Source organism: Chelonia mydas, chromosome 10 (assembly GCF_015237465.2).
Source record: "Chelonia mydas isolate rCheMyd1 chromosome 10, rCheMyd1.pri.v2, whole genome shotgun sequence".
Lineage (NCBI taxonomy): Eukaryota > Metazoa > Chordata > Testudines > Cheloniidae > Chelonia > Chelonia mydas.
The window spans coordinates 48,543,909-48,568,666 of NC_051250.2; the positions used below are offsets into that span (position 1 = coordinate 48,543,909).

At 41.8% G+C, this 24,758-nt stretch overlaps 1 protein-coding gene across 12 annotated transcripts in view; it reads left to right on the forward strand.

The window, feature by feature from the left end:
* Nucleotides 1–24,758, forward strand: part of PEAK1 (pseudopodium enriched atypical kinase 1) — a 220,614-nt gene that overhangs the window by 185,938 nt on the left and 9,918 nt on the right. For all 12 annotated transcript variants that reach the window (XM_043524692.1, XM_043524690.1, XM_043524695.1 and 9 more), the window contains one exon: nucleotides 7,228–7,976. In XM_043524692.1, the coding sequence (XP_043380627.1) occupies nucleotides 7,228–7,976 (749 nt within the window). The remainder of the gene's footprint in view (nucleotides 1–7,227; nucleotides 7,977–24,758) is intronic.

Here is a 24,758-nt window from a genome sequence, read left to right on the forward strand (position 1 = left end):
CTATTAGACCTTAATCAATCTGGCCTTTCTTTCAGCTCCATCAAAGTCCATTTAGATGCTATTACAACTTTTCAAGACAAGATCGACGATACTTCTGTTTTTGCTCATCCAATCACCAAGCGGTTTCTCAAAGGGGTCCAATCCCTATACCCGGACATTAAACCTCCTACCCGTCTGTGGGACCTTCACTTAGTATTAACCTGCTTAACTCAACAACCATTCGAGCCCCTAGCCACTTGCTCCCTCTTACACCTCTCAATGAAAACAGCATTCTTAGTGGCAATCACCTCCGCCAGACGCGCAGGAGAAATAGCAGCTCTCATGGCGGACCCACCCTACAACATACTTTTGAAGAACAAAGTTACCCTCTGACTACACCCCAAATTTCTTCCAAAAGTGCATTCGTCATTCCACATCAATGACCTATACACCTACCAACCTTCTTTCCTAAACCGCATGCAAACTCCTTTGAATCCACAAGGCATACATTGGATGTACGCAGGGTTTTGTCCTTCTATTTGGATAGAGAACCAGACCCTTTAGGAGCTCTTCCAGACTCTTTGTCTCCATTGCGAATGTTTCAAAGAAATGCCTATTTCTACACAGAGACTTTCCAGTTGAATCTCTGCTTGTATCCGATTGTGCTATCAAATAAAGGATGCAGTTCCTCCAGCCTGCATCAGGACTCACTCCACTAGATCTGTAACTACCTCCGTGGCTTTTCTATGCAAAGTTCCTCGGGATGACATCTGTAAAGCACCCATTTGGACTTCTGAACACGCATTTGTTAAGCATTATGCCCTTACTCAAGGCCCTCTCACTGATACAGGATTGGGCAGAGCTGTATTATCCACCGCATTCCTACCAGATCCAAAGTCCCTACCTCCTTGAGATACGCTGCTTTTAAGTCACCTGGCGTGGAGCACCCAGAGAGACATCTCAAGAAGAAGAAGAAGAAGTCGTCACTCACCTGTGCAGTAACTGACGTGGGTGTCCCTGTGGGTGCTCCACTACCCACCTTCCTCCCCTCTACTTCGGAGTTGGGGTAGCCCCCGTTGTGGAGAAGGAACTGAGGAGACCAGTCGTGCGCACGTACTATTAAAGCACACTCAACGCTTGGGGCAGGCTCTGCGCATGCATGACCGGTACGAGTACGGCTGTCAAAATCTCCAAGCGAAGGCGCATGGACACACCAACACCTGGAGTACACTCATCTCGAAGAACGTCAGTTACTGCACAGGTGAGTAATCTCCTCATCTGCCTTCATTACTGCTCTGGGAGATCTATGATACTGTTGTGGTCACTACAATGAAAAATAAGAAATGACAGCGTTAATAAGAATAGCAATAGCCTATCCATCCCTTGGAATATCTAAAATTAACACTTTCAGTGTAGTTTTGAATTCCAATGTCTTTCCACAAAGCATTTTCTCTTTAGACCAGAGATAGTAATGACAAACAATTAGAACAAGACTTAAAAGAATAAAGGGGCATCAGGTATAGATTATTATGAGAATGGGACAATGGAGTGGGGCGGAAGGCCTAAAGGGCTTGTCCTTATTAGCGTATTGAACTAATAAAGGTTATTTCTTGCAGGCAAACAGGACTCTCAGAAATATGTCTGTGCACAGAATGATATTTGAGGCTACATCAGACGTTTTACCAGGCATTAGCTAATGAGCCAAATATGTGACCAGTTTCAGGAATTTGTTTGGTTTGAAGGAGGAATTCTCTGAACTACAGTCAAATCTCCAATTATTTTTATAGCACTTTATATATAGTATCTCAAACTACTTGGCAGTGCATGCTGCTGAACAGGAATAACAGAAAAGAAAGGTGTCATGTAGCAGCAGTATTAAGATAAATAAAATTAGTGCATGTTATTTGCTAAGAGAAGATTTAGAAATAGAGAATAGAATGAAGTTGGAGTTTATAGTGCCTGGTGTGTTAGTTGCATGTCCCTCAGAAGCATGATTTCACTGCCTCCCATCAATAGTGTCCCCTTAGAAACAGGTGAAATGGGACAAGAAGGCCTGGGCTTAATCTGCAGCAAGGGAGATTTAGGTTAGATATTAAGAAAAACTTTCTAACTATAAGATTAGTTAAGCCTTGGAACAGGCTTCCAAGGGAGGTTGTAAAATCACCATCATTGGAGGTTTTTAAGCACAGGTTGGACAAACAGCTGTCAGCAACGGCCTACTTGGTCCTGCTTCAGTGGAGGGGGCTGGACTTGATGATCTCTCAAGGTCCATTTCAGCCCTACATTACTACGATTCAAAGCTAATTCAAGAGAAGATTTCAAATCCAGGTATGAAGAATAAATCAGTAGCTTGGAGAGGAAAAAATTACAGACATTTTAAAGCTAACTTAATGATGTTCCTTAGTGATGTTCCTAGTGATGACCTCAAAAGGATGTTGTGAGGGTTAATGCATGAATGTTCAAAAAGCACTATAAGGGTCTCAAATGTAAGATGTTATGGCACTGCACGATTCCTTAAAGCTGTCATCTGTATTCAGTTGAGAAAGCTGTTACAGAGTTAACTTCTTTCCTCTTGCATAGTTTGGAAGCCTTTTAAGGACTTTTTTAAGTGGTAGTTAATATGCAGCCTGTTCCTCCTCTTCATCTGCCTCCAAGGGTGAAGTTCAGACTGTATTCTGTAATATTGAAGAGCCTGTGCAGGAGGCAGTGAACTGAAGGATGTTAAGAAAGCTGGGGAGAGGTGATAGGCAAGAAGGAGAAACATTTGTTCTGCCGCTAACCTCTGTTTAAAAGAACTATTTTTCTTTACACAGAGAGAGGGGCAGGATTTAAAAGACAAACATTTTTCTTCCTCAGAGAGACTCTATGACATAAGAATGTGGGGCATGCAATGTTGCAGCAAGCCTTTGGAAAGTTGAACTAGAAGGGTTGGCCCTAGAGGCACGAGAAGAATGAACAGGGTTAAGAGCTCAGCATAAAAACAGCAGAGATATGAAGCTTTTCAAACACTTAATCCAGATGGATGAATTTCACTAGGAAAAACTTGTCCTTGTGGGGAAGAATCTATATTCTGGCATGACAGATCTTACAGATTCATTTCCATGGACTGGGAATACGAGGCAATGGTTGAAATTGGGTCTGAAAAATGTGTACAGTAACTGTTTTTGGACTTTTATGTAAAATTTTCTGATGGGTTCCATCATTGCCAGCAGACATCTCCCTTCTGCACCAGATGGATGAGTGGGCGGTCAGCCTTCTTGCAAATGTCCTGTGCTGGAGGACAAAGAAAGATGCAGAAATCCCATTATTATTATTATTATTTGTTCCTTGACCTTAGCAAAGCTTTTGACACGGTCTCCCACAGTATTCTTGCCAGCAAGTTAAAGAAGTATGGGCTGGATGAATGGACTATAAGGTGGATAGAAAGTTGGCTAGATTGTCGGGCTCAACGGGTAGTGATCAATGGCTCCATGTCTAGTTGGCAGCCGGTACCAAGTGGAGCGCCCCAAGGGTCGGTCCTCGGGCCGGTTTTGTTCAATATCTTCATAAATGATCTGGAGGATGGTATGGATTGCACCCTCAGCAAGTTTGCAGATGACACTAAACTGGGAGGAGAGGTAGATATGCTGGAGGGTAGGGATAGGATACAGAGGGACCTAGACAAATTAGAGGATTGGGCCAAAAGAAATCTGATGAGGTTCAACAAGGACAAGTACAGAGTCCTGCACTTAGGACGGAAGAATCCCATGCACCGCTACAGACTAGGGACCGAATGGCTCGGCAGCAGTTCTGCAGAAAAGGACCTAGGGGTTACAGTGGACGAGAAGCTGGATATGAATCAACAGTGTGCCCTTGTTGCCAAGAAGGCCAATAGCATTTTGGGATGTATACAAAGGGGCATTGCCAGCAGATTGAGGGACGTGATCGTTCCCCTCTATTCGACATTGGTGAGGCCTCATCTGGAGTACTGTATCCAGTTTTGGGCCCTACACTACAAGAAGGATGTGGAAAAATTGGAAAATGGCCAGCGGAGGGCAACAAAAATGATTAGGGGACTGGATCACATGACTTACGAGGAGAGGCTGAGGGAACTGGGATTGTTTAGTCTGCGGAAGAGAAGAATGAGGGGGATTTGATAGCTGCTTTCAACTACCTGAAAGGGGGTTCCAAAGAGGATGGATCTAGACTGTTCTCAGTGGTAGCTGATGGCAGAACAAGGAGTAACGGTCTCAAGTTGCAGTGGGGGAGGTTTAGGTTGGATATTAGGAAAAACTTTTTCACTAGGAGGGTGGTGAAACACTGGAATGCATTACCTAGGGAGGTGGTGGAATCTCCTTCCTTAGATATTTTTAAGGTCAGGCTTGACAAAGCCCTGGCTGGGATGATTTAGTTGGGGATTGGTCGTGCTTTGAGCAGGGGGTTGGACTAGATGACCTCCTGAGGTCCCTTCCAACCCTGATATTCTATGATTCTATGATTCTGATACCCCAATGGTACTTTGATGCCCATGATTCCAAGTAGCTGTGCAGGAGCCATAACTATTACAGCGGGAAGAGTCAGGTTCCAAGGGCCAATCTCCTTCCCATCTGATTAGTCTGTGGCGGATGGAGGAGAAACCGCAAACAGGGAATAGAGCAGCAGGATGAGCAGTCATATAGCTTACCCTCACTGCAGGGGCTCCTGCTGCGGCTTGCATGTGCATCTCATTCTAATATGTCTTCCCGTTACTCCCCAAGTTTCTGCTGCAGCCTCTGGCTTGGCCAGCCATGAAAGCAACATACATTAGGAGACTGCATGCTGAAGTGGTAGCAGACAAGCAGCAATGATCTTTTTCACCAACCACCAGCAGATGTAGTAAGTAAGGAGCTATACTGTGGAAGAGCATAGGAATCAGGAATTGGACAGGTGAACTTGGAGGCAGGGTGTAGACAGAGGGGACAAAGTCAACAGGCATTTGAGGGAGACTTAAGAAGAGATGCATAGCCACAGATTTTGTAAGGGGGAATATAAAGAGATGCTGATGTAAGTTAAGATGGCCATTTGGGTGGTTGAGAAAAAAGGGGTAAGAAGTGGAAAGGAAGGCACTTCCAGGTTGTATAAGGGGAGCTCATTTGAATTTGTGCTTTGGGGATCCATCCAAATATTCTTATGACGCTGGCTGTGAACTGTGTCTCTTCTTTTTGCAGTCCTTGCCAAGACTAACCTTCTCATCTACTTCCTGTACTGTTAGGCTATTACCTGGATCCTCCACTGCCTCCTGTCTTTGGACATTTTTATTTTGTGGGAGCTAAAAGGAGATAGCCTGAGAGAGCAGCCACATGTGGCCTTTCCTGAAGATCATGCCAAACAGAGCTACCCTACCTTCTGTGGACATAAATCCTACAGTTTCTTCCTACTCACAACTCAGTGCCTCTCTCAGTATTATCATGAGGAAATGATCAAAAAGAACTCCAGATACAGTGTTTTACTCTTTCTGAACTTCCATTGCCTTTCACAGTCCCAAGGAATACAAAACTCCGCATCTTCTTAATTAAAATATCTTATTAGCAGTGTGGCCCAATATTCCAATTGATAGTGCATGTTGTCCTGCAGAGTGGGGGTTAATCATGGATTCTATTACTTTCATAACAGCAGTGATTATGTATTTTAAAATCTGAGGGAGGAAAATATTCCCTTGCAAAAGGTTCCATAATACATTTGTATTATGTATGAGACCAGGTAAGGAGGTTCAAATCTGAATTATAAACTACCCAAAGTTCTGGGATGTTTGGATTGAGGGTTCCAGTCCAGGCCCATTTCTAATTTAGAGACCTTCAGTGGGGCACCCCACTCTTATCCAATAATCAAATAGTTTCAATATCTCTTGCTGAACTAGATAGAGTTCATTCCATGCTTGCTCCATTGCATTTGTAGAAATTGGCTTCCTACCTTATAATTATGGTCAATGATCCCCACAGATGTGGTAGAAAATTTACAAAATAACTCCTCTCAAAATAGCAGTTGATTTATTAGAAACGAAAAAAATGCATCATTTTATTTTTATACAAGGAGCGATTGCCTCACAGAGCAGCACATCTGTCACTCATCCTGTTTTTCTCCCCACCCCAACCCCCAATTTTTGAAGGATTCATAATTGCCTTCTCTAAAATCCAACCAAAACACATTACAGGAAGTTTTATCCTCTCAGGAAGCACAGGCTGTCAGTGGAAATTCAGGTTTTTTGTGTATCCAAAACTGCAGATTGGAATCTCTTGACTGGTTCTAGATCAGGATGTCTATGCATGTAATAGTCCCAATACAGCAGCCACTGGAAAATGAGCAAGGGAAAGGGGTGTCAGAGATCGTTACTATTTCTATTAATCTCTGATATTGGGGGCTGTGGGGGGGTGGGGGGAAGGGAAGTAAGCTTGTATATTTCTGGAGTCCCAGAACCCAGTCCTGCTTTTACTGAAATTAGTGGGGGAAATCTTGTCAATTAAATGGTAGCAGACTTAGGCTCTTACTCTTCTGTTTGTTATGAAGTTACTAATGAATTTGCAGAGACAAACTTGATTATCTCTGATATCATTGCTTAGATATCTACCGTGTGCTATTTTTCTTGCAGGTGTCCTGGTTTATGTTTTATAATATTTTGAATGTATGTAACCCCTCTCAGATCAGATGATCCCAAAGTGTTTTACAAATTACCATGGGTATATACAAAGAGGGATCACTCCATCCACCAGTAAAATGTAGACACCTCTGGGGTGAAATACAGAAGCACCCACTCAAAGTACATAACAGTTTAGAACAAGAAGTGAGGAAGAATACTGTAATCAGCTGCCTGCAGGGGGAATTAAGGGAGACAGAATGTAATTACTCAGATTGGAATTCATCTAGAATGCTAGGCTTGACAGCCCATACTTCTGATTTGCATTCTCTTTCATGTTTTAAGTAAGCTCATGAAATGTAAGATGCTAGCATTGAAACCTGTTTTATGCACAGGCCCAGTTAAACAAGTCAAGGTATTCTTTATGTGATAGTATACATCTGGTGCTGGCTTCGTTATGTTAGTTTTATCCCTCCAAGCACCAGCCTCACACCTTCATTTTTTTGTCAAACTTGGATTTGAGGAGATTGTGGTCATCTACATCATCCAGCTATTTTCTCAGTTGCCCACTTACACTTCTTTGTGAAGCGTGAATATGCAGTCACAGTAAATCCAAAGTGTTCTAAAGCTTTTGGGTTTGTTTGTTTTTTATTACACAGGTCAGTCCAGGGCAGCCATGATACCTCCAAAGCAGCCCCGGCAGCCAAAGGGAGCTTTGGATGATGCCATTGCCTTTGGAGGAATAGCAGACCAAGAGGCAACTAACAGCTTACAGCCAACACCACCTCCACTGCCAAAGAAAACCATTTTGAGAGCCAACACAGAGCCGATCCCCAAAGAACTCCAGAAACAGACCCTGGAGAACAATCTCTGTGTTGTGGCCAACCCTACATATGACATTGATACCAATTGGGAAGCAAGCAGTGCCTGCTCTTCAATCAGCTCAGAACTCAAGGCATTGGACAATGAGTCAGGAGATTCCTTGGACAGGCCTTTAAGAAAAGGAAAAGCAACCAACTCAACAGCCAACAGCATTTCTAGCCTAACCACTCCCAGTATTAAGGATAGGTGTTCCAACAGCATGGAGTCTCTGTCTGGGAGATACATCTCTCAGACTAAGCAGAGCAAGAATATACAGAAGCCACAGAGGCAAGCACTTTATCGAGGAATTGAGAACCGAGAGGAGGTGGTAGGCAAAATTAGAAGCCTTCATACTGATTCACTGAAGAAGTTGGCAAGCCAATGCGAAGATCTTTTCATGGCAGGACAGAAAGACCAGCTGCGATTTGGAGTAGACAGCTGGTCAGACTTCAGGCTAACCAGTGACAGGCCATGCTGTGAAGCAGGTGATGCAGTTTACTACCCAGCTTCTTATGCAAAAGATCCCCTCAACAATTATGCAGTCAAGGTAAGAAGGAGGTTTCAAAAATGGTTTTCCCAGAATATTAATAATAATTAATAATAAAACCCTGTGTATTACAGTATACCTAATTGTGCTGTTTGCAATAGCTAATCCATGTACAATAATGATCTGCAGCTACTGGCCCTTCTTTCTTTAAAGTGCCACTGTTGTCAATGGCATAATTAACCTTTAGCTGGATCCCCTGTTTGTTGTACATTTGGGGCAATTTTTTAAAAGCCACCAACTCTCTTACTAGCTGTTTAGCATAGCTATTATGTTATGACATAAGAATGATATAAACAGCTGTGTGCAGGCAGGCTCTTGGAAGCCTTCAGTAGTAGAACCTTTAAGTTCATTTGCATGCAGAGTTACCAAATTCTCATTTTTAATTAGGAGTGATTTCAAAGGTTTATACATATGGCTGTCTGTGGATTTTATTTATATACATTCTTAATTAGCATACCTTTCCATTCCCTTACAAACCCTTAAATTCTCACCAGCCATTCTGAAGCCCTATCTTGCCATCGGTGTGGCCTTGCGTGCTATATGAAAAATGAATGGAACTGAGGAGTGTTGATTGGCTAGTGTTGTATTTCAGTGAAAAAAGAATTAGCTCTTTTTGTTGAATACTCCATTCCACAGTCCTGGTCAGAAAAACATCCAGGTACTTATTTCATATGCAAATGAACAGTTATCTTACCTAATAAAGGGGTTGTGTTATTTTATCATGTTTGTGATTCATATAGGAGATTTACTCACCCTTTGGGTGCCCACACCTCCACTGCTAATGAGACGATAATGTTCATCTGATAGGATGTGCTCTAATATGAAGGATGACTGGGAGCCAGGAAACCTATGTTCTATTCATTGCTCTGCCATAGACTTCCTATGTGACCTTGAGCAACTGAATCTCTGTAACTCAATTTCCCCAACTTTAAAATGAAAATTATGATTTTTCTTACCTTACATGGGTATTGTGAGCCTAAATTCATTAATGTTTATAAAGCAAGTTGAACTTCTCATAGTGATGGTACTACAGAAGGGCAAAATGTAATTATTACTCACAACCACCTTTATTTATTAAAACAGAATGAGAAGCTAGAAAGCAAGAACGTCAATGCTAACTTGATATAAAATAGGTTCTGAATTTGAAAAGGCATCTCTTTAGGAGGTTTTTCAAGGTTACATATTGCATTGAAGTGTTGCCACATTCTATTGGGTTTATATTTGTTCAGCCATCCAGGTCCTTTATTGTTGCAAAGATCACAGATGTAATATGGATGCCATTATAAGATGATGAAGTGAACTGTCTGCTGACTCAAAACAACTGAGAACCAGGACATGAATAACTTTATGATGTATTATTTGTCTGGCAATCTTGTCTGGTTGCAAAATCAATGGTCTTCCATTGATTTTTTTTGCTTGTAATGATGCAGAAATAATCTGCCAAGAAGAAGTGGCAGGTGGTTTGCTATTTCGTGCACTACAACAGGCCAGCAGATCTAGAGATGGAAGTGTTACATTAAACACTGAATAAAAATGTTTCATTGATGAAAGTGACTTAAAGCCTTTCCAAACATGCAGTAGCGCTTTTGAGTTTGTTTTTTAAATGTATTTTGAAAGGAGAGAGTATAGCCAAATGTATGCTATTTTTTTTCTTTATTACCTGAAACATTGTTACCTTGAAAATCAGTTCACAAACTAGTAGGCATTTACTGTAACCTAATAGGTATGAAGGACTCTAGAGTGAAGGATCCATAACATGCCATTTAACCACAGGTCACTATGGATTGTTGTGCTGTCATGGTGAGAGGAAATGTTAGGCTTGAAAAAAACTTCCCTGGCAGTGAATGTAATGTAGGAAGATACTTTGACTACAAATGCTCACTGATTCTTTGTAAGCAAAGTAGTGCTAACTCAAAGGAATTGCTGTTGTCTTTCCATTTTCTCCCTTTCATATCTTCAAATATAATGCTTTCAACCAAGACTGGCTCACTTTATTTGTGTTTCCTTGATGGATTTTTTTTATAGCAATGTCATTCTCTAAAATATAGTCAAGAGTTTTATTATAAACTCACCTTTAAAGGGGTTTATAACTCTACCATAACATTTGGCTCCAGGCTGAGCCTTGATATACAAGATCTCAGTCCAGGATCAAGATTTTTCAAAAACATATAATGTAAAAAACAAACAAACAAACAAAATCCATTGAACTGTTGTAAATTAAGAGCGCTGGCAAAAATAGCAGGATTTTACTCTCCTACAGATTTTTTAATTCTAACTAAATTTTGTAATCATCCATCTACAGTGTGAATGGGCTATACTTCTGGCATTTTAAACCATGAAAAAATACAGATATTGAGATCAAATCCTACAGTGAACCCATAATATTATTGTTAGACAACTTATAGTAGCAAAAGAATCATACAAGATCTATCTTGAAGGTCTCTTAAGAATTATACACATGGGGCCGTATCTTCAGCTCGCGTAAATATGTTCAGCTCCATTAACTTCAATAGAGCTATGCCAAACTGCATCACCTAAGAATCTGGTCCAGGGCTTGACAAACTCTTACTAGGTTCTATGACTTTATATTAGATCTGAAAGAGTTTCTAAAAATGAATATTTTTTCTCCTTTTGTTACTACTTTATAGAAAACAAAATATAATGAACTTTGCAAAACTATATGTAATGTTAAGTGTTGTTATCCATAAGTACAAAAATTATACATTGTTTCTGAATCTTCAAAAGAGATATAGTTTCTCATTATATTAAAAAGCAAAAACTATGTTCCAGTAGTATTAAGAATTAGACTTTTACCAATTGACTACTGCTGAATTGAGTCTTCAGAAACATCCCAGTAGAATGCACCTTCTATGCAGATGAGTATACCAGAACATTTTTTTTATGTTTTATTAATTTTAATAGATAATGGCAATTTAATAGGTATGGTGGAAAACCATCCTGTCCCCAATTCATCTGTTTTGCCTAGATATTGCAGGAATAAAACTGTTTGTACGGGTGTGCAATTTTAGCCATGGCATGTGTCAGGACATGCTTGCCTGCTGAATAAATGAGCGTGCAGTTTTTAGCCATGGCTTTTATGTTATAAATTTCCATTATTTCCATCTCCCACTAACAAATGTCCTTTGCAAAAAGGTACACCAAACTATGTGCAAGTTGCTTTGACTGAAACGATACAAACCAAAACAATGGCTCCAGTCAGCTCAGAATTACATTTCAAACAAGCAAAAACAAGGATCTCTTTACAAACCTTTTATAAAATTCCTGGCCCTTAGGTATTTTCTCTTCACAAACAAGAACTAATCCATGTTCTAAATAATTGGTAGAGCTGGGTCAATGTGTCTGTGTGTGTTCCTCCGTAACAGTGGAACAGTATCCTTATCAGCAGTTCCAGATTTGTAGTGAAATGCAAGTGAGCAGTGAAGACTAGCTTTTTGTAAAGTATATTGGACAAGTGCAGCTTGTCTCATCCCAGTATTGGGTGTTATCCTTTAACATACTGAATAAAGCAGCAGTATAGCAGGGACCTAAGTAAAAGAGCATTAGCAGAAATAAGTGATTATTGAGAATCTTGTCAGGTTTGGACTGTGAACATGGGTAATTAGTGTTTCAGTGATGCAGTGGAGCAAACTGGAGTGGAAACTACTTCCACTTTTAAAATTCAATATCAAACATTATCAAGACTGAAGCAGCATAAAAAATTATTGAACACTATTATGCATACCTGAGATCATAGTTCAGAAGCCATCTTGAACAATCAGGCAGCAGGAACCATTAAGGAGGTCCTGGCCTGAAGTGTGCGTTTAATATTTTGGCTGCAATCAGATGTTGCGCTGGAGGTAAGGTGGAGCAGCCTGGGGACTATCATGGGGTAAACAGGCTGGGAGTGTATGGAAATGCAAGTACCATAATTTATGGCTTTGTTATATCTTGAGTCCTTGCTTCAGGATGGTGGGAGCTTCCCTGGAAAGCTGTATGACCTTAAAGTTCTTGCTAAGATTCATTCCCAAAGCATAAAACATAACAAAACATAAGTAAAATGCTGGCTGGCTGCCTTCCACTGAAAAAAATGTATATTCCATTTGGGCATATGCACCTCATGAGGGCATGAGAATATTTTTTTGGTAACTCAGACTCTAAATTGAATGACCTTCCTGGCAAAAGTCTTACTGCAGATCATCACAATACCCTATAGTTTGGATTGAGCCACAGTTTTATACATTAAACACTTAATCCATTATAAGTGCAGTCACAGTAGCGTTGAGCTTTTATGTCTTGGCATACCAGCAAAAGAGCAAAGCATTACTCCCAAAGCCAGATCAGTGAAACGGGGTCAGTGATCAAACTGGGCTCTTAGAAAGCAGGTTGTGCCAAGTACAAGGTATCAATATGGGATTAGCAAGCTTTCATTTGACACTGTATTTCATTTGCAGTAGTGCTTTTGTGTAATACAACAAAGTAGCACAGATGGTACAGTGTTTGTGATCCTCAGTGTTTCTCATTTTCATCATTCTGCAATTCATTCCCCACATATCCATCTCGTTTAAGGTTCACCAAGGCCTTGTAAAATGCATAGGACATAGTAAAAATGAGATTCCCTGCTGCTAAAGTGGAAGTCCGCTAACAGTATCCTAGGCTGACTGGACCCATAATGAAAAAATAAAAGCTAATGCAGAGCATTTTTTAGAGTCTTGTAACATGAAATTCTTGCTTCCTTGAGGGAAAAGGATAGACAATGGAAATGGAGAGATCAAGGAATCTAGCTTTGTTAAACTAATGTACAGTTATAGACTGGATTTCAAGGACCCCAACTGTAGAGGATATGTATTGACATGGGCACCAGTGGAAAGGAAGGTGGACACATATAATTAGAGCTTAATATTCATATCTCCCTTCTTTGCCTTTCCTCTCCCCATAATTTTCTATCACAGTATACAGAGGTTGTTGACCACTACTCTGCATCCTTTGACCCATTCTTTATGAGCACTAGAAACATAGGATTTGCCATACTGGATCAATCAGTTCCTTCTTTGAATGACTGCATGTGTGCATTCAGTTCTTGGGGTTGGTGCACCCAGCACGTGACCCTCAAATTTTTTCCCTCAGTGGGTACCCGTTGGGCGGGTCAAGCTTCCCTTCCTGTTGTGTGCCACTGCATACAGGTATAAAGGGCAGAACTGCCCCTAGCCCACCTAAGTTCTTTCTTACCGCCTATGACAGTCATTGGAAGTCTTCTGTACCAGAATTCTTTCTCCCAGCCTTTGTGACCATAGTGTATGTGTGTAGTTAGTCTTTAGTGTTGTTAGGATAGTTAGTAACATTTATATATAATAAGTTTTTCAGACTTGTTGTTTTCCCTGTTTGGGTTTTTTTTCTATTCATGCTACTGAGGTACGCCTCAGGAGTTTCAAGCCAGGTGCTTCTTGCTCCAGGCCTATTTCAGTGAGTGACCCACACAATAGCTGCCTGAAGTGCTTGGGGAAGCATACGTGAAGGACCAGTGCCAGATTTTCAGGGAGTTCAAACAAAGAAGGATAGGGAGACTAGGCTTTCTTGGTCTGACTCAGTGTAGAGTGCTGCAGCTTTAGGGAGAAGTGCACCTCCAGCTTTGGTGCCAGGATTTCACTGTTCTCCCTCATCCTGCTTCCAAAGTGGCACCAGCCAGGGGACCGTCTCCACCTTCTATGTCTGGTAAGAGGGTTGAGAAGGAGTCGAGTCGAGTGTACCTGAAACCTAAGCACTCCTCCTCCAAATCGGTACCTAAGTCAGCTCTAGCTTCACATGGGGCACTCTCAGCTTCTTTGGCACCACAACAAGAGAGCATCTTGGTGCCAACTATCCCAGAGGTGTTTGCAGAGGCAAGAAACCTGCTCTGCCTCATGGTGCCAGTGTCTCCTTCCTTACAGAAGTCCAGTCCTTCAGCACTACTGCCACTTCTGCCAGCATTTCAACTTCCAGTACTGCAGTTGTCTGTTCCTCAGACAGGCAGCCTTTCTGTATCATCCAAAGGCAAGTCTTCTATGATGGCATCACTCCATCCGTTGCCAAGCTCTCACACAAGTCCCCAGCACCAACTGGTCAGAGAGAGGAGAATCCTCTTAGTCAGAGAAAGGAGAATCCACATAGTCAGAGAAAGGAGAATCCTCAATATCAGACTCGGAGGTGGGACCTTGCATATCACAACCCTAAAGGAGTACCCACCAGTCTGCACAAGGTCCGCTCTTCCCACCTATCACCATGACCCTTCAATATAGGGTGACCATATAGCAAGTGTGAAAAATTGGGTCGGGGTGGGGAGGTAATAGGTGCCTATATAAGAAGAAGCCCCCACAATCAGGACTGTCCCTATAAAATTAGAACATCTGGTCACCCTACTTCAATGAGACCTAACCTGGAAATATGGCTGGGACAGAGGGGCCCTGCCCTGTATCAGTGACCATTTTGGAATTCTAGGGGTCTTCTCCCAGTTTCTATATCTTCCCCACACCAGGCATACTCAGTGCCCTCATGTAGTATGCTTGAATCTACACCCAGAGCTGCTCCATCCCCAGAGTCTGGCGCCAGGCCCAGTACCGAGCATCAAGAGGAGGTTCCAGAACCAGAACAACAGCTGATTAGAAGAGATTCTATCCCCTCCAGTCTTGGCTTCTTCTTCGTCCTATCCAGACGCGGCCATTTCGTCTGGCATGACTTTTACTCCTGCTGCTGATTTTAAAGTTCATCAGTTGTTGTTAAAGAGAGTGGCTGCAGACCTAGGTGTACAGGTCAAAGAGGTCAGGGAGTCCTCATGTCTCCTGGTTGACATTTGATCATCAGTGGGTCCCTCCAGAGTAGCTCTGCCAATTAACAAGGTCATGCTATAGCTGATAAAGACTTTATGGCAGACTCCATCCTCTTTGCCTCCCACCTCTATCCTCCCAAGGGTTTGGGTATCTTTATCACCCACCTGTAGGCTCATTAGTCGTTAGAGCAACTAATGACAGAGAACAACAGGGGCATCAGGCTGCCACCCCCAACTCAGATGACACTAAGAGGCTAGACTTATTCAGCAGAAAGTTTATTCAACAGGGGGTTTGCAGCTGTGTATGACTAACCAATAGTCTCTGTTGGGAGGATACAGTTTTAATTCAGGGGGTTCCATGGAAAAGTTCAAGGAAGTGCTTCTGGAGAATGCTAGCCAGAAGTTCTCTTCTATGGTCAATGAGGCCAGACTAGTCTGAAGAACTTCACTGCAGGCAGCATTGGACACAGCAGACTAGGCAGCTAGAACCACAGCCGTTGCAGTGGACATGTGAGGATCATCCTGGCTTGTACTATCAAGTACTTGCCATTTGAGGGTCCTTCTCTATTCTCTGACCAGACAGACAGCAAGCTTAACGGACTTACAGACTCTAGAGCCATCCTGAAGTCCTTCGGTGTGTACACACCTGCCCCAGTCCTGAAACTGTATCGGTCACAGTAGACACACTGATATCCCACTCCTCCTCGGCAGGGCCTATCAAAAAAGAGGTCCAGGGGTTAGAGGTGTAGACCTACCCTCCTGCTGTTTCACCTCTGGCTCCAGGCCCCTCAAGACACTCAGGAACTGCAAAGCAGGCAATTTGAAGTCAACATATTAGTCTCCATATCTCTTTGCAAACTGTCTGTTCCACTTCCACAGTTCTTGGTGCCAGATTACATCAGACCAGTGGGTCTCAAGCACTGTTGAAGTGGATATACTCTCCAGTTTGCTTCTGCCCCTCGCTGCCATTCTCCCTTCCTATTCCTCTTCAGGAACACTCTCACAAGAAACTCCTTATCCAGGAAGTTTGTTAGCGTGGGGACCATAGAAGAGGTTCTGTGTGCTCTCAGAGGGAAGGGGTTTTATTTCCAACATCTCCTAAACCCAAAAGCAAAAGTGTGTCACAAACCAATTTTAGACCTGCATCATCTCAACAAATTCTTAAAAAGTATAAAGTTTTGCATGGTCACCCTAGCTTCTATTATCCCTTTCCTAGATCTAAACTTAGTATTGTCAAGATGTATAGGTTCCCTGTTTGAACCTTCGGCTACCTCCTCGCTGCTGTATCTATCAATGAAGGTGGCATTTTTGGTGGCCATTGCCTCGGCCAGAAGAGTAGGGAAGCTAATCCTAGAATTGTAGGACTGGAAGGGACCTCAAGAGGTCTTCTAGTCCAGTCCCCTTCACTCAAGGCAGGACTAAGTATTATCTAGACCATCCCTGATAGGTGTTTGTCTAACCTGCTCTTAAAAATCTCCAATGATGAAGATTCCACAACGTCCCTAGGCAGTTAATGTCAGGACCTCCAGATACGATCTTTTTTTAAGGACAGGGTTTACCTGAGTCCTCATCTGAAGTTTGTCCAAAAGGTGATTTCCTCTTTCCAAATCAACAAGCTAATTTATTTGCTTGTATTTCTACCCAAAACCATGTACGATCAGGGAGGAAGAGCGTTTGCATACCTTGGACATCAGAAGAGACTTGGCATTTTAGCTGGGCAGAACCAGTCACTTTCATAAATCCTTCCAGCTGTTCATAGCAATGGCAGACAGAATAAGATCAATCACTCTCCACCCAGAGAATTTCTTCCTGGATCACATCCTGCATATACATGTACTGTGACTTAGGTAATGTTGCCCCACCTGACACAGTCAAAGCTCATTTGACAAGGTCACAATTGGCAAGGATGGTCTTTCTGGTACAAGTTCCCATTGCAGACATTTGTAGACTGGCAGCCTGGTCCTTGGTCCACATGTTTGCCTACCTCTGTGCTGTGGCTCAATCTCAAGAGACTATGCTAGAGTGGGTTGAGTTGTTCTCCAGTCTTTATTGAAATAGACTCTGATCCTGCCTACAGGATCACAGTCTTATGGCTTGTGAGTCACCAAGAGTGGAATGCACATGTGCAATCACTCAAACAAGAAAAAACTGTTACTAACCTGTTCCGTGACTGTTGTTGTTATTTGAGATGTGTTGCATGTCTTCATTCCACAACCTGCCCTCCTACCTCTCTTCATTGGAGTTACGGCAAGAAGGAATAGAGTGGGGCTGGGGCAGCTCTGCCCTTTTTACCTGCATGCTGTGGTGTGCAGCAGCAGAAGGAGCTGAGCTGCTCAATGGGTACTGCTGAGGTAAAAAGTTTCCAAGGGCTGGGCACACCAACACCAAGAGCGTAATGGACATATGCAACACATCTTGAAGAGCCACAGTTATTACGGAACAGGGTAATAATAGTTTTTTCCATCAAGTGCATTATCACTTATCATGCCTTCATAGTTCAACTACTGATGCTTCATTGGACCAGATGCTAAATGCCTATCATCTTAGCTTCTTTCAGTGCTTGCCTTTGATCAATTAATAAATCAGGATCCATCTTTTTCCCTTATTGGACCCTGTAACAAAGATTCAGAGTAGCACGTGGGTAAAAAGGCAGCAAGATTTCTACTATAAGCTGGCCTGTGACAATGGAAGGACAGAGTAGGGCTTGGGAATCCTGCACGGGGCATGGCTTTGTTTATTTACTCTTAACAGTGACATAGGACTAATTGTCCCTAATAAAGAAGAAGCTGCCCCTCTAACATCTTTGGCAGTTAATGGTGGGCGGTCTAGAACCCTTAATATCTACATCAGATTTTACAGACCATAACTGCTGTTCTCTAAACCGTTTAAAAGGGGTACATAGGTATTTAGTTGTATGACTCTCATTAATGCTAATGTGACTCACACAGTGAAATTCCCACATACTTTTTTAAAATTTTTGGTAATACTTGGGGATGATTATTCCATATATAACATGCCTTATAATGTCATTGTGGTCATTGAAGTATGGAGACCAGTAGTCATTAGCTACATAAGAGATTAGAATCCTTGATTCCTAAATGGAAGCTCACAGTGAAGGTTTGAATAGAAACTTCCACATGGAAGATGATGAGACTCTGTGAGGGCCTGGTTCACATCAGCAATCTTTTCTAACTGCAAGTACTACAGTGGATGCCTGTAAATATACTTTATGTTCGTTAAACTGCCTACGGACAGGAAAACTTAATGTGTCTCTGCTGATTTCACTGAATTTTCCTTTTTTTGACAAAATATTTGTTAGTACTGAGGGAATCTGACCTGCCCTATCTAAAACTTGAGCACTTGTCCAGATTCATGACTCTGTCTCTTGGAGCTTGGGGGTGGGTGTCTGAAGAGCAATTAGACACTCCTCTGAATGCCAAATTTTTGCTGGTTTCAATTCAGACCTTCTCTTAAATGCATCTGCTTTATGAATTCAGACATGTGACTGATTTGTCTTCAGACTCTCATCTTTGAGTGCTGTGGGGAGACAGTCTGGCTTTTCATTTCTTTTTGTCAATTACACAGCCAGTATATATTGAACAAATCTTAGTATTTGTCTATTGTCAGCAGTTTAACCAGCTGCCTCTTTCAGTTTTCACATTATTTTGTTTGTAAACAAAGACCAGGAGCAGACAACTCATCTCTAATCAGATCTGAGTTCTCCCCCTGCCTTTTGTACATGTCACATATACATACATGTCATTTTCTCCTTATAGAACGAGGACCTTGTGAGAATTTTTCCTGATGTTTTCTCCCAGTAGTGCCACTTAGTCTCAAAAGTGTCATTATATTTTGAAGTTTCATTAAAAGTGATTGGTTGTCATCTTTAACAAAATATTAAGGGGAGTCATTCATCATTTTGTCATTGATTACAATGGTTACAGGATTTAGTCTTAACTATGTATTTCATTGCTATAACAGTAACCTATAGTGTTGTTGTACAGGAGAGTGTGTAATATTTAATTCTAAATAACAATGGTAGCCTGAAATAAAACCTCAGATCTAAAAAACTCTTGAACTTGGAAGTTTGGGTCTATATTTGGATCCAGATTTCCCCAGTGGCCGTGATCTCCCCTCCCTGTTCCACCCCCTTAGAATAAATCAAAACAAAAACAGATCCAAACACTCCAAACATTTATGCACACCTACACACCAAATTTGGGGAAAGATTGGAGCTGGATTGGAACTTTACACCTCAGGACCAACTCTAATTTTAAAGCCCATATTTTCAGAGGTTAATAGTTTGTGCAAATTATGTTGCCTGAGCTGCTGCTGTTCTAAGCTTGGTAGTAATTAAAAAAAAAAATTGAGAGGTTTGGCACACTAACATCTTCCATTGGAGTAGTAGATGCTCAGCACTTTTGAAAATTAGATCCATAAAAACTTCCGAATCAAAATTTCAAAAATAGTTTGGCTGTTTAAAAAAAAAAAAAAAAAAAGGCAGATGCGGGGAGGAGAGGGAAAAGGGCTGCCTAGCAGTGTAATATGAGGTATTGGAGTTCAGGAGTTAGGTCTTGATCCCTTGCTTCTGGGCTCTTATGGGGTGGGGAAAAAAAGAAACCCTCATATTGCTATTTAACAATCCTTCTGTGCCATCAAATAGAGAAGCATAGATGGATTCAAAAGTAAATGCGCCCCAGCTCACCTTTGCTTGAAGTAGCATCACTGTGAGCTAGTTAGGAGGCATTGAGTATCATCCCAAGACTCTTTGGGTGAAATAAAATGTGGTACAGGAGTTATTTACAGATGCTATTTTGTACTTTTCTTACAAAAAATAAGTTTGACTTTTAAAATGAAACACTTTTTGCGTGACTAGTTTACAATTTGGGCTAGATCATTTTGATATTAAAAAAACCCCAAGTTATTAATATTTGAAAAATGTCTGCTGCATGAGCACAGTAATTACTTCCTAGAATTTAATACTCCAATCTAAATTAACATCATAAGATTGTTATCATAATAATCAAGATTAATGAGACACCTATCATATGAGAAATCGGAATGTGGAGATCTGGAGAGATCTATCTATTTAACTGTAACTCTTTGGGTGAAGTAAATGGATTATGAACTCTGTGTTACCGAACACACACACAAACCATCCTGTACCAAAACCACCCTTCATTCTATTGCTCTTCTGAAAGTCACAGATGGCGTGATTAGGAGGAAAATACAGTGCCACTTGGGTTGAATACATAGAAACACCACTTCCTTGTAAAGCAGCTCAGATGACTTGGAGTGATGTTTTGTTCTGCATAGATCATCTTGAGCAGTGGTTCTCAAACTTTTGTACTGGTAACCCCTTTCACATAGCAAGCCTCTGAGTGCAACCCCCGCTTATAAATTAAAAATACTTTTTTGTATATTTAACACCATTATAAATGCTGGAGGCAAAGTGGGGTTTAGGGTGGAGGCTGACAGCTCGCGACCCTCCATGTAATAACCTCACGACCCCCTGAGGGGTCCTGATCCCCGGTTTGAGAACCCCTGAACTTGAGCCTTAATCTATGCATAATCTACTGTAAATGTCAGGATATAAATTCAGAGTTCCTCTCCTTTGATTATGATTATTAATTATAAACCTTTTTCCTAGCACAAGAGAATATTCTTTATTGGTGTTAAAGGCAATAAATAAATAAATTAAATAAAATTCATACCCACACACGCCTGGTAACACTGGTTTTACAGCACAACTTGTCAGACTAGTGGTAAATTTCATTGGCTTGGTGGAGTTAATGAATTTACTTCTCCCAACTCACTCTGAAAACAATACATCCTTTCTTCCAATTGTTTAATGACAATCGGTCACTGAACAGGACTAACAAGTTGCTATTTTTAGCATGGGTAAAGTCAGGTGTTCATCTATCGTCATGAGAGCAGAAACACAAACCAGGTTACAAATATCAAAGCATGGAATGGAAATAGAAAATGAAGGGAGATGCCATGCATAGCACTCAGTATGGAAACTGAGGAGCACTTTTGGATAGAAAAGGGACACACCACTTTATTTTTTAGATAAGTATCTCATGTCATAGAGAAACATCACCCCAACTGGAATGAATTGCCACCCTTGCTGCCCATCCCAAGAAAGAGGCCAAAGACTTAACTGGTGTGGAAACTGAACTACCCTCACACACCTTCAAAATGTTTTTCCAGATGATGTTTGAGACACACTGGTGGTATGACGTGCAGCAAGCCTCCCCTTTTGCTGCCTATGCTGTACCAATTCTTTTATGAAGCAGGGGACTTAAGTCTCCAAGACTGTCAGCTGACACATTTCACTTCATGCATGTTTGCAGGATCAGGGCCACCTAGCTACTATCACTTTCTGTATTTTTAAAAGACTTTGGGGGATATTCTATTGGTGAGGTTAGGGTTAGCTCACCCTTCTCCAACCATTAAAAAATGCATTGTGAGTGTAAATTACGAAGAGCCAGTGCTCAGATATAGTAACAATCAGCATTCGCTCCTGAAAGTGGTGCATTTTCCTTTTTAAATAAAATTGACTAGAAAATGCATTTTGTAAATTTGCTTTGCCTGTACATGACAGTGATAAACAGGCAATTTAAACTCCAGTGTGTCTGTGTTTTGGGAGGCTCAGGTATTTGTGATGTATTGGAACATTCACAGAATCAGAGGGAGGAGGACTGAATCAAAAATGTAATCACCTAGCATATCTAATTGCATATGATTATCTGACAGTGCACTTTTCTGATCGGCAAGCACAGAGGACTTAATCTCCCAGTAATTTACAGTTGCTAATAGTGTAAACACATAAAAGATGAAAAACGTACTTTTTTTTTAATTAAGGGCCAGTCTGACTAGCCTTGCACAATAGCTGAAGGGAAGCTAGTCAGAGCCCTGGAGTCCTGGCATGTAATTATTATGCATAGCTATTGAACTAGCCTTCTTAAAGTGCATATCGAGAGGCAAGTTCAGCACTTTCCCTCTCTACTAACCATCAGAACTAGACTGGCACAGGAAGCTGCACACACTGTATCCTGTAAAAGGCATAACAGCCACTGCTCTGGCCTGCACGCCCAGAGCCTTTGTGTCTGTCTCTAAGATCTCCTTCCATAGTAGTGTGCCTCTACTGTGGGAAGAGGATGTAGAGACACAATGTAGGCCTAAGTGTTCAACTATTTATCTGTTAAACAAGTAGAGTATCAGTGAGTCTCTACAGAGAGAATACAATTGATGGGGGATCCTTTGCCTTCATTACAGGCATTTATAACTTCCCAAAATGTGCAGAGCCACCACCAACTCCTAACATGAATTTAAAAAAATCCTGATGATAATGGCACAGGCCTCAAAGATGCTTGTTTTCAGAGATAGTGTGGTAGCATTACAGAGCTGCTGTTGAAAGGCGTGAAGGGACCACAGTCTAACATGAAGCTGTTTGAAATGGATTTTCTAATAACACCCCAGTTTTCTTTCCTAATGTAAAGAGCATTGCTATCGCTCAAGCACTAAACTCACATACTCAGCACACACTATCAATCTAAGGATCCACTTTTTCCATTTATTTATCATTTTCAATCACATCATCAATAAAATCATAGTGATTAACAAATAGTAAAGACAAAATTCCAAAGAAATAATGATCTCTCCCCCACCCCCCAAATTACAGTTTGTCAAGTATAAGTCCTTAAATGACTTTGGATTCTATATTAGAAAAAACAGACAGCTACCAAATATTCCCAAAAGTTGTAAGAAACTGCAAGAAATACATGATAGCACACATTCATATGAATTAATATACAGAAAAATGCTACAACATATCAAAACATTTTACTGAAAATCAGAAAGAATACTGTGCCATAATTGTCCCCTGACCCATCTATCCCCTAATCACTCTGTTCTTCCTTCACATTGTTCAGACATGAGTTAAGCCAAGCTTTAGCGTCATCAAAATCCAAAAAGCAACCTTTTCCTGTCTTCCCTCAATCTAAGCTTTGCGCATAGAAAGTACTGCTGTAGTTATACCAGCTGATCACTTAGGTCCCAATCCTGCAGAGAATTAGGTATGTGCTTAACTTTACACACAGTGAGAAGTCCCATTGAAGTCAATGGAACCACTCTTAGTGTGTAAAGTTAATATGCGTAAGTCTGTGCAGGACCAGAATCTTAAAAATAGTAAGTCCTTTAAGACAGGGATTGTCTCTTTTTTACGTTTGCCTCGTACAATGAGGCTGCTACTGAAATGCAAATAATATATGATATTAGGGTTGCCAACTTTCTAATTGCACAAAACCAAACACCCTTACTGTGCCCATTGTCCCTCCCCGAGGCCACGCCCCCTTCTCTGGGGCCCCGCCCCCTGATCACTCCATCCCCCCTCCTCCATCGCTCACTCTTCCCCACCTTCTTTCACTCGGCTGAGGCAGGAGATTGGGGTGCAGGAGGGGGTGAGCACTCAGGCTGGGGTGCAGGCTCTGGGTTGGGGCCAGGGATAAGTAGGCAAGGGTGCAGGCTACAGGAGGGATTTTGGGTGCGAGAGGGGGCTCAGGGCTAGGACAGGGGGGTTCAGGTGCCAGAGAGGGTGCGGGGTGCAGGCTCTGGGAGGGAGTTTGGGTGCAGAAGGGGGCTCAGGGCTGGGGCGTGGGAGGGGGTATGGGGTGCGGGTTCAGGGAGGGAGTTAGCGTGTGGGAGGGAGATCCGACCTGGGGCAGGTGATTGGGGTGCTGGAGGGGGTACGGGTTCCAGGCGGCACTTACCTCAGGCGGTTCCCGGAAGCAGTCAGCATGTCCAGCTCCTAGGTGTAGGGGCCAGGGGGCTCTGCACACTGCTCATGCCTGCAGGTGCTGCCCCCGCAGTGCCCAATGGCTGCAAGTCTCGGCCAATGGGAGCTGCGGACCCGGCACTCGGGGCAAGGGCAATGCACAGACCCTCCGTGGCCGCCCCTGTGTCTAGGAGCCGGACATGCTGGCCGCTTCTGGGAGCTGCACGGAGCCAGGGCAGGCAGGCAGCCTGCCTTAGCTCCGACACGCTACCGACCGGACGTTTTGCACCCTGAGCAGCAGTGTTGACCGGAGCCACCAGGGTCCCTTTTTGACCAGGCGTTCCAGTCGAAAACCAGATACCTGGCAACCCTAAATGATGTTAATAACTCAGATTTAAACATCAACCATTTCTTTCTGAACATTTGTGAACTTGAACTATATCAGGCAAAATGTAACATTTCCTTTATTTCTGCATTGTTCAAACATGCTTTATCTCTATCAGTTAGTGAAGTGAAAGTAACTCTCAATGTTTTACACAAAGCAGCAGCTGGAGGAGAAATTCAAATGTAATTTAGAAAGTTTTAGTAATCTGCAAAGATTATTGAAATTTTCTTCACAAAATTGTTTGAAACAATAAAGAAAGTTTATGAACGAGATCTGAGCCATCTAACTGCTCAGAAAGAATCAATATCCAAACATTACGTGAAATTATATAATTATAAGTTACTCTCATGCATAAATGTTTATAGAATTGGGAGCCAAAGTTTTTAATTTATTACTTTTTAGACATTCTCTTCCGAAGAAGTAATTTTAGAGACTACCAATCCAATTTACCATTGAATTGATTGAAATGGGATTGTAATGCTCGAATGGCAGACATAATTGTACTGAATGATATATTAGAAGACGGAGGGATAGAATGAGCAGAGGACAATTTATCAACAGTTTGAACAGTCCCTATGGCTGCTGTGGCCAAGGTGGCTATCAACTGTGAGATGATGATGGGAGAGTAAAGGAAGGCCTTTGCACTTCCCCATCACTGCTGGGTGTTACAAAAACTGATACCATACATTCTTTTCTACCTATGTCTTCTTTCTGATGATTATATAAACTAAAGAGAGAGGTAGGAAAAAAATAAGATTATCTTCCAAGGTCATTCCTGAAAAGTAACTTAGGAGTACATGTATTAGCAGAAGTGTTGTA